We start from the raw sequence: 17,138 nt of genomic DNA, 5'->3' as shown, positions 1-17,138 counted from the left end.
TTGGCACTTCCCAAAGCATATGCAGGGCCTTGGCTCTTTAAGGCGAGTTTGATGCTCTCCTCTAATGTCAAGCAGGACATGTGGATCAGATTCACCATCCTCTGTTCTTTTTAAAGGACAGGTCTATGTAAAACAGAAGAAGCTTTCTATGCAGATCAAAATTGCAAGATGAGTATCACACCAGTCAGAATAGCCATCATCAAAAAGTCTACAAATAGTTAATGCTGGAGAAGGTGTGGAGAAGGGAACCCTCCTGCACTGTTGGTGAGAATGTAAATCGGTGCAGCCACTATGGAGAACAGTGTGGAGGTTCCTTAAAAAACTAAAAATAGGAGGTTCCCTAAAAAACTAAAAATAGAACTACCGCCTATTCTAGCAATCCCACCCCTAGGCATATATCTGGAAAAGACAAAAACTGTAATTCAGAAAGACACAGGCCTCCAATGTTCATAGCAGCACTATTTACAATAGCCAAGAAACGGAAGCCATCTAAGTGTCTGTCAACAGATGAATGAATGAAAAAGATGTGGTATAGAGATACAAGGGAATATACTCAGCCAGAAAAAAGAATGAAATAATGCCATTTATGGCTCCATAGATGGACTAGAGATTATCATACTAAGTGTAGTCAGACAGAGAAAGACAAATATTATATGATGTCACTTAGACTTGAAATCTAAAAAAATGATACAAATGAGATTACAAAAGAGAAACAGACTCACAGACATTGAAAACAAATTTATGGTTACCAAAAGGGGAAGACTGGAGGAGGGATAAATTAGGAGTTTGGGATTAACAGACACACACTCAGTTCAGTTGCACAGTTGTGTCCGATTCGTTGCAACCCCATGGAAGCACACCAGGCTTCCCTGTCCATCACCAACTCCCGAAGCTTGCTCAAACTCATGTCCATTCAGCTGGTGATGCCATCCAACCATCTCATCCTCTTCTCCTCCTGCCTTCAATCTTTCCCAGCATCAGGGTCTTTTCCGATGAGTCAGTTCTTCACATCAGGTGGCCAGAGTATTAGAATTTCAGCTTCAGCATCAGCCCTTCCAATGAATATTCAGGACTGGTTTCCTTTAGGATTGACTGGTTTGATCTTCCAGTCTATGGGACTCTGAAGAGTCTTCTCCAGCACCACAGTTCAAAAGCATCAATTCTTTGGTGCTCAGCTTTCTTTATAGCTTTTCACATCCATACGTGACCACTGGAAAAACCATAGCTTTGACTAAACGGACCTTTGTTGGCAAAGTAATGTCTCTGTTTTTTAATATGCTGTCTAGGTTGCTCATAGCTTTTTTCCCAAGGAACAAGCACCTTTTGATATCATGGTGCAGTCACCATCTGCAGTGATTTTGGAGCCCAAGAAAATAAAGTCTCTCGCTGTTTCCATTTTTCCCTATCTATTTGCCATGAAGTGATGGGACCAGATGCCATTATCTTAGTTTTCTGAATGTTGAGTTTTAAGCTCTCCTCTTTCACTTTCATCAAGAGGCTCTTTAGTTCTTCTTTGCTTTCTGTCATAAGGGTGGTGTCATCTGCATATATGAAGTTATTGATATTTCTCCCGGCAATCTTGATTCCAGCTTGTGCTTCATCCAGCCTGGCATTTCGCGTGATGGGCTCTGCATATAAGTTAAATAAGCAGAGTATGTGTGTGTAACAGATACACAATACTATGTATAAAATAGATAAACAACAATGACCTACTTAAACCACAGGGGACTATAATCAGTATCTTGTAATAATCTAAAATGGAAAAGATTCTGAAACAGAATATATATATATAAATTAATATAAATTTTATATATATATATATATTAAAATTTATATTAATGTCCCTGGTGAATTTACAGAAGCCCAGAATTTCCCTGGTGGCTCAGATGGTAAAGAATCCACCTGCAATGCAGGTGACCAAGTTTCAATCCCTGGGTCAGGAAGACAGCCTGGAGAAGGAAATGGCTATCCATTCCAGTATTCTTGCCTGGACAGAGGAGCCTGGTAGGCTCCAGTCCATGGGGTTGCAAATGGTCAGACACAACTAAGCACCTAAGCACAGCAGACAGAACATCATTTATCAATGCCCTGGACAAAATAAGATGAGCTTTGTTCTGGTGGAGAATGAATTGGGTATTTTCTGTTGTTTATTTTATAATGCCTATTGTTCCTGACTCCAGAGAGAGTATAGTCCTCTTTTCTTTTTGGATGTGAAACAAAATAGGTCAAACAAAACCCAGCCCAGCAAAACAGTTTATCTGCACTCATCAGCAAAATGGCAAATAGAGATGTCCCTGGCACTAGATGGGTGGTCAGTCAGAGGTGGGATATAAAATGCCAGCCTGTTCTGCTCTCTAGGATGGCTCTGGAAGGTCAAGTTCATTGTCACTGGAAATGCCTGCAGGGAGAGATATGAAAAGTCATTGTGTGGTCCCTTTTTTCCTCCTGCTATTTTTAGCTCTTGTTAGAGAGATCAGTTTTAGTTAACTGCAGAGGAGGGCTTAAAATCGTGCTCGAGTTTCAAGTACACTGGTTATATTTAGATTTTTTTTCCAAATTCTTGTCCATCAAAACATGCCATGGTAAAGCAGTTTTGCTGGTTTGCTTCTGTGTGTACATTGTTTCTCCCCAAAGGGAAAAATAAATGTCATTAATTCATGTCACTTATAAGGAAGAAACATTTTCTATTCCAGGCTCATTGATTCTGAGGTAGCGAAAAATTCCATTTTTAAAATATAGATGAACACCTATATTTGGGGTGCCAGTAGCATGACCATTATATAAGCCCCAGTTCTTGTTCAACAATTCCTGTATTCTGATCACAGACGTGGAAAACAAATAAAACAGCCAGTCCCTGGGCTCCGTTTAGTGCAGTCTCTGCACGTCACCCCCCATGGGAGGGATGCACATTTGTGAGCCAGGGACGTGCACTCCTCATTTACCGCCTCCTTTGGAAGAATTTTCCCTGGGGGGAAAAATATGTTAAAAGGGCTTATCTTCTAAGTCTATATTCCACAATTATCCTCAGTCGTTACTGAGTAGCAATATGAAGTGCTTCCTTATTTCACAGGTAAAACGTGCACGTTGTAGAAAAACAGAAAAGACACAGAACCAAGACTTGAAAGTGGGTGCACATCCATAGCTATTCCCATAGCCAGACCCCTAATCCTGGGAAAGGAGGAACAGGGTGATCACTCCCAGGCCGGGGGACCTCCTGATTCTATGGCCAAGCACACTCTTCTCTTCCCCACATCTGCACTTTGCTCTCATCCCTAGAACCCAAGCCCCACCTCACAGACTCCCGGGTTTCTCTTTACCTTCCCACCTTCTCCCTCTGTGGCTCCCTCTGTCCCTCACCTCTCCCCAGGGTTCCATGCCTTTGTCCCAACCACTGATTCAGGGCCTCCGTCTGTGGTCCACATGAAGTGCCTCCAGGTCCTAAATGACTCAGGAGGGAATGAAGATAAATGGACCCTTAATCCAGTCTTAGAGGAAAACCCAAAGAAGATAAGCAAACTTTCCTTTTTTTTTAACTGAAAGATAGTTGATTTCCAGTATTAATTTCAGGAGAATATCATCATGATTCAGTGTTTTTATAGATTACACTCCATTAAAAGTTATTACAAAATGATGGCTATAATTCCCTGTGCTGTTCAATATATCCTCATGTGCACACTAATTGCTTCGGTCGTCTCCAACCCTGTGTATCCCTATAGACAGTAGCCTTCCAGGCTCCTCTGTCCATGGGATTCTTCAGGCAAGAAAACTGGAGTAGGTTGCCATTCCCTCCTACAGGGGATCCTCCCAACCCAGGGATCGAACCTGCATCTCTTGGCAGGCTGGTTCTCTACCACTAGCACCACCTGCAAGCCCTCAGTATATCCTGATTTCTTATATATTTTATGCATGTAGTTTGCACCTCTTAATCTCCTACCCCTGTATTGCACCCCCTTCCTTCTCCCCACTGGAAACCACTGGTTTGTTCTCAAGATCTGTGAGTCAGTTTTTGTTTTGCTATATATTGTAAATGTATACATTGCCTTATACATTCGTTTTTTCTTGAAGATTCCACACATAAATGATATCATATAGTATTTGTCTTTGACATTTTACTAAGCATAATATTCTCTCTGCCATTGCTCTAAATGGCGGAATTGTTCTATTTTATGGCTGAGTAATATTCATATATATATATGTATGTATATAGCAGCTGCATCTTTTTTATCTGTTAATGGGCATTTGGGTTGCTTCCATATCTTGTCTACTGTAAATAATGCTGTGTGAACATTGGGGTTCATGTATCTTTTTAAACTAGTGTTTTTATTTTTTATTGATAAATATCCAGGAGTGGAATTGCTGGATCTTAGGGTAATCCTATTTTTAGTTTTTTAAGGAACCTCCATAACGTTTTCCATAGCGGATGCACCAATAATGAACACAGGTTCCCTTTTCTTCACATCCTCACCAACATTTGTTATTTGCAAGGCCTTTTGATGATAGCCATTTTAGTGTGAGGCAAACTTTCTTTTACTGAAATGGAGCACCTCTGAGAACAAAACCATGGAATCGTTCTCCTCTCTCCCCTCACTTCCCTCTCCCTCTCTCTCCCTCCACCCCTCCTCCATCTTACCAAAGACCACTTCTGTTCTCCTACCTTGAGAAGGGGCAGGCCTGAGGATGGGGGTGGGTAAGGGAAAAGACCTCAGATCTCTCATGTCAATAATCTTTTCCTAACATGCACTTATTCCAGACCCGTTGAGGCAGGGAGGTGCTGCCCTGATGTCTCTTCTATGCCCTTCTGAACTCATCCCTCAACTTCGCAGGCGATGTCATGCTTTGACACTCAGGGGACCCCCATTGGAGTCCTACCTCCACCACTTATGTGGGGACCTGGAGCAATTTGCTTCCCCCTCTGCACCTCTCCTTCTTTTGATAAATGGTGATAATTTGACAAGTTGCAAGCACATCATGCAGATGGAATAAGTAGTACTTGTAAAGGAGGTAGCCCAGTGCCTGATACGTAGACATTATCGAACTCATGCTGGATGCCATGGTCATTCTTCTCTGAGCAGTACTGTTTAGCAGGACATCCTCAGAGATTCTGGTTTCCTCTGCCTGTGCATGAATTAAGGTATGTACAACACTTGAAACAGAGTCTAACGGGCAGTAAGAACGAGTTGCGTGTCCTTAGTGGTGGTGGTTGTTATTCACATGCATTTGTTCTTGGAACTGCCAGTGAAATACTGGAGTTGGTCTATGCTTTGCTTTATCCCCTCTGCCTCCTAGGCTGAGGGCGTTCTTTGACTGAAGCTGCACAAAGGAAAGAGATCAAATTGCTCTCCAGTGATTAGTCCTGCCCTTGAGTCTACCTACAGAAGTTTTCTCCCAAACTTTAAATATGAGCCCATGGAACCAGAAAGGAATCCGAGAAAAATTTTGCAAAGGACTTTTCTCTCTGATATTTCTTCCTCCCTAGATTTTTTTTTTTTTAAATCCCAAATCCCTCTTTCCACTTCCACTTAGAAGAGTGTTTCTTTCTCCACTCTCAGACTGATCTTGTGAATAGATGACTAGCAAATAGTTGTGAATTGATTTGATTTTGTTTTGGCCACATCCCATGGCCGTCAAATCTCAGTTCCCCGACCAGGGTTAGAACCTGGGCCACGGCAGTGAAAAGGGTGAATTCTCACCACTAGATCACCAGGGAATTCCCATAGCTGTGATTTTTCAAAGTTTCAGTAAATCCCTCTGCCCTGGGTCATGTCCTCTTTGATTTTGTCAGAACTTCCCTAGTGGACCAGTGGTTAAGAGTCTGAACTTCCACTGCAGGGGGTGCAAGTTTCTTCCTTGGTTGGGGAACTAAGATCCTGCATGCCTCATGGCACAGCCAAAAAAAGACAAGATGTAATATGTAGCCGTCAGTCAAGCTCCAACATGAAAAGAGGCATTTTCCATGCTTTAGGATGCTAGTTAAACCTCAGGATATGAGTTTGAATCCCACCTCCATCTTTTATTAGCTATGTGACTTTGAGCAACTTTTTTAACCTCTCTGTGTCTTGGCTTCCTCAACCATAAAATCAGATTGTTGCAAACATCAAATGAGATAATCCATGTGCATCTACATATCCAGCCCTGGACATGGTAAATGCTTAGTATGTGTTACCTGCTTACTGTCACTTGATTTTCAAGCCATATCTTAGTCTACTGAAATGTAAGTGCCTATGTTAAGCTCCTAGCTCAGTGTTTCTCAATGTGATATTTTGGAACAGACCTACACATTGAGTACATTTAGCATCTTTGGGCCTCACCTATTAAATGCCAGTATCCACACTCTACCCAGTCCCTATAACAGTCAAAAAAGAAAAGAAATCCCCACCACATTTACAGACACTATTGAGTGTGGCATATTTGATTGAGAAGCATGCTAATTGCACTATGGTAGTATTTATCGGTGAAAGTCGCTCAGTCATGTCCGGCTCTTTGCGACCCCATGGACTATAGCCTGCCAGGCTCTTCTGTCCATGGAATTCTCCAGACTACTGGACTGGGTAGCCATTCCTAACCACCGGATCACCAGAGAATCCCCTGGGTTTCACTATTAAGGAGCCCTCCGTGACTGTCACTCAGCTCAGCCACCTTCTCAGCTTCAGCCTTTCATCGGAAGCGAAGCTGGCATTACTTGTCTCCCTTATTTCTTATCTAACCCTCAGCGAGTTGTGAAGCAAACAGGGAAGAAGCAGGTGCCAGTTGTTCGTCTAGACTGAATTTTAAGAATGGATGACGGCTTATCAAGGGGAGTGCCGAGAGCATTTGCCGGGGGACCCCTGGACGTGGAGCCAGGCTGTGCTGGGTGCTCGGTGCCACTCTGCAGCCTGGATTAAAAGCCCTTCATATCTGATTAAGAAGAAAACAGAAAATTCCAGGAGTAAATCATTCCAGCCTTGGTCAGGCTGAAGAGACACTGCAAGCCCCCACCCCCTAATATTTTTTTTATTGTAAATTTGGGACTAAAAATAACTGCATGTATGCAGTTAGGGGCATACATGCAGTTATTTTTAGTCCCTACACTTTCTTTGTATTCTGTAGCTGGAGGAGAGAGGTGTGTCCAGGTGCAGGCATGGCAGTCCTGCAGCCAACAGGCCCGGGTCCCAGGCCTGTCTCAGGTGGACTGGGGCCAGGCACCGCCACCTCCACAGGTGACCAGGGAGGGATGATCCAGGGCTTGTGGGCCTCCCCTCACTGCCACATGCTAGCAAGTCCCAACCTAACACTTGAAAGGAAGGGCAATCCAAATGTGAACCCTTTCAAACACATTTCAAATCATGCTGTACCCTTCCCTCAATCTCTGTGTTCAACCCCTCAACAGGCAGCCTGTGAAAATTCCATTTTACTTATCCCCATAGGTCAGGACGGGACTGTGCCTGCTGCTTCCTCTTGAAAAAAAAAAAAAAAATTTACAATAAAAAAATATTAGGGGGTGGGAGCTTGCAGCATCTCTTTAGCCTGTCCAGCTCTTTGCGCCCCCATGGACTGTAGCCCACCAGGCTCCTCTGTCCAGGGGTTTTCCAGGCAAGAATACTGGAGTGGATTGCCATTTCCAATCCATTTCCAATCCAGGGGATCTTCCTGACTCAGAAATCGAACCCACATCTCTTGCATCTCCTGCATTGACAGGCAGATTCTTTACCACTGTACCACCTGGGAATCCCAAAGTTACCATAAGACATGAAAATTAACTCAGTCTATAATTTATAGCCCTTTTATTTTGATAATGTATTACGCTTTGTCTTCAAAGAAGACTCACTGGCAAGGAAGCCCTACCTAGAGTAACTAGCAACTGGCCGAAAACAAAAGAGACAAGATGCAGAAGGAATAAGTAGTCCACTTTAGCTAGAGAACAAATGTTCACTAAAAACATGAGCTGCCATGAAAGAAAATTAAGTTAAAACTAGTCTCTGTTTCAGTAGTTTCTTGTAGAATTTGAAAACAGTAGAATCGTGAGAGGCAGAACTGGAGAGGAGTTATGAGCACCTTCCTTGAAGTCAGGCAGACCTGACCTTGAACCTGACTTTGCCATTCATGACCTGCGTGATCTCAGTGTCCTCCCATATCATCAAGACCTGATGAAACCCCCGTTGCAGAGCTGTTGTAATTAAATCCCCAATTTGTGTGAAGCCCTTAGAGCTGCGGTCTGGCGTTCACAAAGGGCTCAGTGAGAAGCTGCTGCTGTGTTTTGGGCAGATGGCATGTGTCTGTGACGCCTCCTGTGTCCTGGCACCGAGAGCACAGAGAAAATAGGACAGATACCTGCCCTATTCCAGTAGTTTTCAGCTTAGCTGAAAAGTTAAAACTTAGCTATGTTTGTTTTCAGCAATGCCCAAGCCCTCAACAGTTCTGAAGACCTGCATGAGAATTTAACGTGTGACCACGTGCCAGAGAATGATTTTGCATGTGCTTGCTGGAAATTCACAGAGTGTGAATTTCGCAGAGGCGGAAGGTAGAAAACTCTGATCCGTGCCTTTTCTTCTGGCCCTGGCTTCCTTTCCTCCCACAGGGAAAGGACAGTTTGAATACAGACTAGAAGAGGTAAGGATGTGAAGGGCGAGCCTTGACTTGTCCTTGAAAAGACACGCTGGGCTGCTTGGCCGTCCCATGGGTCCCTTGTCACCTCCTGACCCCAGTGGGTCCCCAAGTTGAGTGACGGCACTGACGTCAGCTTTTGTGGTAGAAGAATTAGCTGAAGCCCAAAGGGAGAAAAAGGCCCAAAACAGAACAATTCAATCCAGCAAGACCAAAGCTGTGTCTTTTACTCTGTGGACTACTCTCAGCAGCTGTTGGGCTTTGCTGGATTTTGATAGTAAGAAAGTTTCCAAAAATAGAACAGAGAAATGTCAGCGTTAATGGGGTCACAGCAGTGAAACAGCTCTACGACAAAGCAATCTGACTTTGTTAACTCGACATGAAAGTTACCCTGCACGGGGTGTCTGCTTGTGCCTGATCCCCATCCCAAGTGTGGCCCCAGCACATTGGGTCCAAGAGGCAAGCATCTCCTTGGGAATGGATAAATGCATTGCAACTGGAGGTGTCTCTAAGAGAATGTTCTTTATCCAAGTCAGGGCAAAGAAAGGGTTTCATCAACACCTTCGTTATGTATATTTTACTACTTTTTTTTTTTTTTTTTTTTTGGTCTGAAAGCTAGCTTCTTTCCAACAGACGAGGCAAGGGGGAGCGTCTGGTCGGTCCCCTGGCCAGGGTCCCTGCTGTCACCACCTCACCCCCGGTCCCCCGGTCTCCATCTGCCGTGGCAGATCATTTTTTGTCATCTGTTCATCAGAGGATGAGAGACTGTTGCCCACTTCATCCTTGTATCCATCCATCCGTTGCCGATGAGACTACTGGAGCCACTAGTGTCTCTATGAAAGGCACTGCTTCTCTAAACGTGAGAGCGTTGAAGAAATCCTGTGCAGAAAAACAAGAACCACCTCATCTGATTACTCAGAAATTATTTCTTTCTCTGCCTCTGGTCTAAAGGTGTCTCTCATTCAGATTTGCAAAGTGTCCTGGTTGGGGGTGAGATAAAATTGTAGAAATCCTGGGAACGGTGACCTTCATCCCTGTCCACAGAATCTTGCTGTTCTCCCAGAAACAAAGATGAGACGCCAAAGATGAATGAGTGCTGGTGGCTGGGAGGGGCTGCAGAGCTGATCTGGGATGGCTTCTCCCTTCTACATCCTCAGCATCCCTCTCTCTGTTACCTTCTCCACTCACTGTTACCATTTTCCAACAAAAAAATTAGGATGCAGAGTGGAGGAAGGGAGGGGGAAGCTACTTGCACACCAGCACCCTCCCAGGGCCGCAGCCCCCTGCCTGTCACACCAAACCGTGTAGGAATGGCTACTGACCTGCTGAAACACAGAGAAGCACCTGAGGTTGCTGGGTACCAAAGTAGATTCTGCTGCATCCCAGCTGCAGGTTTGCATCCTCATGCTGGTAGACTCTATTTCCAGCAAACAACCCAGTAAACTGACAGGTGTTTGAAAACCACTTTTCAAAGAAGCCACCACCCAGGTCTGCCCACCTGTCACCCAGAGCCTCTCCTGAAACTCTCAGGTGGAGCCGGCTGCACTGAGCTTCCCCTCCTTAGCTGCATCTGCAGTGGTTCTTCTCCCGTGGGATTTTGATAAAATGGCAAGCTGTTAAAAGAGAATGGAGCAAACACAATGAAATGATCTGTGAGTTGCATCAGTGTGTAGAGCACACCTACATGTATGTGTAGAATACCAACTTTACAGTCGATTACAGGGAAGTTAGTAGACTGTCCATCCCTCTTCCCCAGTGGGGAAGCAAAGCCTCACAGGAGTAACCCACACAGATATCTCCTTCTAGTTCTGTTCCTGTCCCCTGTTTTTGTCACTCTGCTCTCCTGAATCTAAACTGGCCCCGTCATCTCACTGAATCAGAAATGTCAACCTCATTGATGCAACTCTTTCTACCTACAGCTTCACCCAATCTTGACTCTAACCATTGGAGTCTTTATGAGCTGTATTTCTGTGGTTCGGGTTAGTTCTTGCCCCCTCTGCTGCTTGCCAAGTTCCAGGGAAGTGCTGGAAGTGTCACACTTCATTTTTGTGAAATACCCAGTACCTTCATCTAGGATGTCAGTGGGCAGGGGAGTCCAATTATGACTTCTCTGACTCTTACCAGAGAGGGAATGCTCTTAGCAGGGTCTGGCTGTATTCATTTGCTAGGGTTTCCATAACTGGACCACAACCCGAGTGGCTTACACAAGAGCAGTGTGTTGCCTCAGGTCCTGGTGGTTAGGAGTCTGAGATCAAGGTGTCGACAGGGCCATGCTCCCTCTGAAGGTGCTGGAGAAGGATCTGGTCCAGGCTTCTCCTGTAGCTTCTGGTTGTTCTGCAGATGATGGCAACACAACTCCGGTCTTCACGTGGAGTTGTCCTTGGATGAGGCAGGCATCCTAATTTCCCCATTTTATACAGACACTGGTCGTTTTGAAATAGGGCCCACCCTCATTGCCTCATTTTAACTTAGTCATTGGCAAAGACACTATTTCCCAAGAAGGTCGCAGTCATACATACTGGGGGCTAGGACTGCAGCATCTTGGGAGGGGTGGGACGCAGTTCAACCCATCCAGCAGCTGACTCTGAACACTTACATCATTCCCAGCATCACCTTAATGCTTGTGGCATTATCAGTGCTACTCGTTCCCTAATGTCAGCACAAAACTTAAAACTACGCCTTGTAAGCATTCTCTCTTTTCACCATTGATGCTCACCAAGGTGTGCATAGAAGCACAGAAATGCTAGCCTGGTTCTGGCCATCCAAGGGCACTGTCCACTGCAGATCAAGGCTGACAGACCAGGTACCTGGATTGGGCGGTGTCTGGCTTTGATCCTAGAGGGAGGGTGGGACTTTGGAAACCAGGTGAGACTATAGCACATAAAGGGCTTCCCAGGTGGCGCTAGTGGAAAAGAACCTGCCTGCCAGTGCAGGAGATGCAAGAGGCGCGTGTTTGATCCCTGGGTTGGGAAGATCCCCTGGAGAAGGGAATGGCAGTCCACTCCAGTATTCTTGCTTGGAGAATCCCATGGAAAGATGAGCCTGGAGGGCAATAGTCCATGGGGTAGCAAAGAGTTGGACATGAATGAAGCGACTTAGCATGCATGCATAGCAAATAAAAGTAGCTGGTTGGATGGGTGTAAAAACGTGGCTGTCATGACTGATGGGAGATGATGCAGAGTCTTTTGTCCTAGAGTCTAAGAAATGATGACTCGATCCAGTGATATCTGGAGAGCCGCTGACCAGGTGGGTCTCTGGGAGAGATTGCTTCTCGGTGTTTCCCATTCGTGAAGGATGGGAAACGAAGGATAGAATGTCGGAAGAAGATTCAGAAAAGTGTGTCAGCAGTTAAGCTGAGAAGTTAAGAGCGTGCAGATTGATAAGGTCCTTGTCTTTAGATAAGATACTTTAGATAAGATAAGGTACTTGTCTTTAGACCCAGGTCAGCTGTCGCCTCCATGGGGAAGCCTTTCAGAGTTACTTGCTCCTTGCAATTTGGTACCCTTGACTTACATTGCCGCCCTAGCACTTACCATTGCATTTTGCGACCCTTTGTTTCCACGTGCCATCACTGCACTGTGCTCATGTGAAGGACGCCAGTGGTTTTGACTGTGTCTTGTAATGAGCAATGGGTCAGACCATGGGAGATGCTCACCAGATACTTCCTGAAAGCAAACAGGTACAGACAGGAGGTCAGTCGGCTACTAGTGAAGTGACTACAAGAGGAGCCAGTCAAAACTAGACCGATAGACTCTTGGAACGGGAGGGGCCTTAACTATCATCTGATAACCCCATTACCCGGTAACCATGGCAGATCCAAGATGAGTGGGGATCCTACCTTACTCCAGCCTGGGGCAGCTCTTACCTTAGGAAATTGTCTAGAAGGAGGAGAATTTGGAGAACCTTCTCCAAAAGTTGATGGAGTGAAGTGATGGGTTCAAGGTTAGCTGTTAGCAGCCATGCTGGGAAATAGAAGAGAAACAGGTAACTTACAGCCAGGCCCACTGAGTCATCACCCCAAGCCTTCAGACTTGTTATTGCCATTTTGAAGTTTATAGCGGTGGAGGCTGAAGCTTAGAGAGGTGCGGGGGCCTGCCAGGGGCTGTCCAGGTGGCAGCAGGTAGACTTGAGATGGAGACAGATCCACCCCATTCTGCTTTCCGACACCATCTCCCAGCATCTCTCGAGACATGTTAAAATGCCCCCTCGCTTCCTAAACAAACTTCACCAAATAATCAGTTTAGGGTTCCCTCCCGCCTTCTCACCCCCGTTCCACTTGCTTTGCAGGAGAGAAGTATGAGCTGCACGCAGGGACCGAGTCCACCCCCAGCGTCGTCGTGCATGTGTGCGACAGTGACATCGAGGAGGAAGAGGATCCAAAGACATCCCCGAAGCCAAAAATCATCCAGACCCGACGTCCCGGCCCGCCGCCCTCCGTGTCCAACTGAGCTCACCACTCCGCCTCCAAGAGAATATCCGTCTACTCTTCACCATGCTTTTTTTTTTTTTTTCCTCCCTGTTGTTTGTTTGTTAAAAAAAAAAAATAATTGCCTTTAAATCCCTGGGTGTTTGGTTGTTTGAAATTCCTTCGTTGTAATCAAGCCTCTCGGACAAAAGGGCTAGGAAAAGGTGATAAGTTTCCTGATCATATCATACCCACCGAGTATAATCCATTATTTAGGAGGTTCTAGGGAAAAAAAAAAAAGTAGTATTTTCTTATTAAATGGTCAGCACAGCCTATATACCTTCATGCTCTCATGTGGATCCAAGCCGGAGACATCAGTGACAAATAGCTCCTGTGTTGTTTGTGAACCGTTCCAGTCCCAGTTCTGATGTGTGTACGTTGTTTTTTCTTCCTGGCCACTTAAGTAGGACCATAAGTAAACTTGACTTTGATTGCATGAGATTTCCCTATCTGGTCTCCCCAGTCCTCTGCATCCCAACATTCCCAGGACATGCATGATCACCAGCATTTATTTTTGTGATTTGAAGATATACTATAAGTCACCGATTGTCAGCATCCAGTCATGTCCTATCTAGGTTAGCAAAATTATCAGTATCCTCCAGCTTAACAAGTCTGGGTAATTGTCACTCTTTGGAGTCAAAGACTTCATAGCTCTGTGAAAATTTCTGGAGGAAAAACTGAGCTTGGCCCCAAAGATAACCCTCAGTAGATTTTAAACATGATTCCCTTGTCAATCTTTCCCAACCTCCTTGGGGAGGCTTGTCCAGGGTGATAGAGACCGATTTCAGACAAACCTATTTATTACAAAAGTCTCATGGTGTCTGAAGGATTGTTTTTGTTTTTTTCCTTCTCTTTGTATATTTGTACAAATGTTTCAGCTGTGCTTTTAAAAATCTGGATGTTTTTTATTTAGTGATTCTTCAGCCATTAGCTGCTTTAAAACATATGTGCATTGCTTATGAATGCATTCATATATTAATACAGGTAATCTGATAATATTACACTCTATTATGTATAATGCTGAATTTTGAAAGGGCACAAAACTTCTCTTGCCAATATATAAACAGTTAGCCAACATCTTTGCTATCAAGACCAGTTGTTTTTAAATAAAGTGAAGAAGCAAGTGTCAGCTGCAGGCAGTTGGAATGCAGCTAAATCAACATAGCAGCTGCTGAGCATGTTCAAAGGGAAAGATGGATCCATAAATGTGTGTGCAAGTCCTACTCATGCAATGCTCATATTGCTCAAAAACGTATTTGTTTTTGTTACATGTGATTTTTCTATTTCTCTAGCCCAAAGTGCATTACAGAAGATACACCTATAGAACCATTACCTTCTGCTCAATGTGCCAGGCCTCATCTACTCCTGTACGTTCAGTGACTTTCTTTAGATGCAAATGTCAATTACAACGGAGTGGGGAAATACTGTCACTACCCAAGCCTCAGAAAAACACACGAGAACAGTAACACAGCCACCTGATGGAAGGATTGTTGTGGTTTTTGATTAAGGTGTATGCTAGTTTCATCAGAAACTGAAAACATTAGACTGATTACTCAGAAATAAAAGTCCGTTTTACTGTGAATATAGCAATATAGTACTGGATGCAGTACAGGTGAAACTGAGGACAGCGCTGCTTGTAAAATCCTGAGTTTCCATAAGAAAAACGAAGGCTCCTTTGAAAAATAAAATCTGAGGAGTATATAATAAGCAAACGCTTTGACTTTCCTTTGCTGTGGAGGTTTTTGGGTTTTCATGGACAAACAAGATTAGACCTAATAGTGGAGAATGCTGCCCTCTAGTGAAGCAAGCTGAGAACTACAGGCTTCAGCCATTTTTGTGCTGACTCGATCATTTGTGGGTTCTTTGACTTTTTAAACAACTCAGAATTTTCAGAAAAAGGCAGATTCTAGAGAAATCTGGATGAGAGAAACTATTTGGAAATGACTTTTCAGTGTTTCAAAACAGTTCCATCAGACGTTTCCAACCAAATTTAGTCAAAGTTGAAATGACAATTGTGTGTCATCAAAAAATAAAAACTCAGTGGAGTGTATGACCCAGGTGGTTAGTCTTGGCCACACTTATTGCAAAATGTCGATGTTAATCTATCTCAGATCAAGTAATTCTCTCATGAGATTGGGTTTGGGGAGGTGGAGAGAGGTACACATCCCAGGAGAGGGGGAGGAAACAGACTAGACTCCCCTCCAAGCATCGTGAAAGTCAGAATTGCCTCAGTATCCCCCTGACCCACAGGATGCAAGCCTATTCAGCACTATTTTGTTTGAAAAGTTTAACTGTGGAGGGGGAGGGGAAGATTCCCACCAACTGAATCATTTGTGCACGTGTATAGCTCAAAGAGCTTAGATTTCAAATATAACTGGTGAATGACTCTGTCCATGTAGTGTAATTTCTGTGTTGTCTGCCTGAATTGGATCTATCTGATGGTTATTGTGGAAGAGGGAGACTCAGTCTCTAGTCTTTCCAAGACGTTATCAAGAGATGAAAACTCAGCTCTTCCTGAAAGGGGAGGGGGAGGGGGCGTGGGAGGAGGGGAGTGGGCAGAGCTGGTTGGCAGCAGGTCATGAAGGAAGAAGAATTTGAAGGGGTGGGTTGGGCTCTGATAAGGGGTCTGGGAGACACCCCTCTTTATTGTCATAGTTCAGCCAGCTTGACCCTAAGTGTACACAGACTCTTTTAACATAATTCCCACTCTATTTTCTTTAAAATGCTATCTTAGACCTAAAAGTGAAAGTCACACGGTCATGTTGGACTCTTTGCAACCCCATGGACTATACATAGAATTTTCCGTGGAATTCTCCAGGCCAGAGTACTGGAGTGGGTAGCCTTTCCCTTCTCCCGGGGATCTTCCCAACCCAGGGATCAAACCCAGGTCTCCCTCATTGCAGTCAGATTCTTTACCTGCTGACCCACCAGGGGAGCCCGTAATAGACCTGAAGCAGGCGAAAATGTACCACATGGAACACAACAAGCACTATCATAAAATAAAATACGGGTAAAATAAAGGAAATCCTTTATGAGGATTAAAATCATCTGTTCATCAGATTATACCATTAAGAGAGTGAAAAGGAAAGCCTCAGAGTGGGGGAAGATAATTGGTTTAATATTACCTATAATTGTTAAAAAAAAACTCACATCCAAAATGTAAAAAGAACTACAAATCACTTAGGAAAAGAGACAACTCATTTGGTAAGAATGGTTAAAATGCTTAAATAGGTACTTCAAATATACAGGCAATCCACACAAACACCGTATACCTGACATATCCCTACGGCCCTTGAAATGTGTTCAACATCAATTCTCATCAGAAAAGGACCAGTCAGACCCTCAAAGAGGTACACTACACACCTGTCAAAAGGTCTGAAGAAATACAAAGTCATGGTGTCAGTCAAGGCAGAGAGTAACTGGTACCACCACCTTGGAGTACTGTTCAGTAACATTTACCAAGGCTAAACACAGATGGATCCAGGAGGGATTCCACTCCAGCACAGACATTCAGCAGATCTGAGTTCTCACATCCACCAATAGACTCATGTTCACGCAAATTCGTGTGCCCAACACGCAGTGAGGCCAAACAGACTGAGACGTCGGAATCTGGAGCAGAGTGAGGTGTCCTGCAGGGCCAAGCGAGAAGTAGCCTACACCTAAAAAGCCATGAGCTCCCTGAAGGGTTTTGGCAAAGCACCTTTAAAGGCCAGGTGAGACACTCAGAGAATGAACTTAGAGTTGCCAGGGAGGAAGTATGGGGGAAAGAGGGAGTTTGGAACTGACATGTACACACCATTATATTTAAAATGGATAACCAACAAGGACCTACAGTACACACAGGGAACGCTGCTCGCTGTTGCGTGGCAGCCTGGATGGAAGGGGAGTTCGGAGGCAGATGGATATATACATATGTATGGCCTGGTCCTTTTGATGAGCACCTGAAACTATCACAACATTGTTAATTGGCTATACTCCAATACAAAATAAAAAGTTGAAAATAAAAGCCAGGTGAAGGAGGGGGAGTTGCAGGGTCTGTAATCAGCTCCTGCATGATTCTCTGATTGGTTGGTGGTAAGACAGCAGGGTGGTG

The 17,138-nt window shown here is 44.4% G+C and overlaps 1 protein-coding gene across 2 annotated transcripts in view; it reads left to right on the top strand.

The window, feature by feature from the left end:
• Positions 1-15,437, top strand: part of RCAN2 (regulator of calcineurin 2) — a 225,515-nt gene extending 210,078 nt beyond the window's left edge. For both annotated transcript variants that reach the window (XM_061146863.1, XM_061146864.1), the window contains exon 4: positions 12,868-15,437. In XM_061146863.1, coding sequence (XP_061002846.1) covers positions 12,868-13,028 — 161 coding nt within the window. In that variant the 3' untranslated portion in view covers positions 13,029-15,437. The remainder of the gene's footprint in view (positions 1-12,867) is intronic.
• Positions 15,438-17,138: the final 1,701 nt, after the last annotated feature.

This window comes from Dama dama, chromosome 7 (assembly GCF_033118175.1).
Source record: "Dama dama isolate Ldn47 chromosome 7, ASM3311817v1, whole genome shotgun sequence".
Classification (NCBI taxonomy): domain Eukaryota; kingdom Metazoa; phylum Chordata; class Mammalia; order Artiodactyla; family Cervidae; genus Dama; species Dama dama.
The sequence above is the reverse complement of the archived record's forward strand: the minus strand, read 5'-3'. Positions and strand labels throughout refer to the sequence as shown.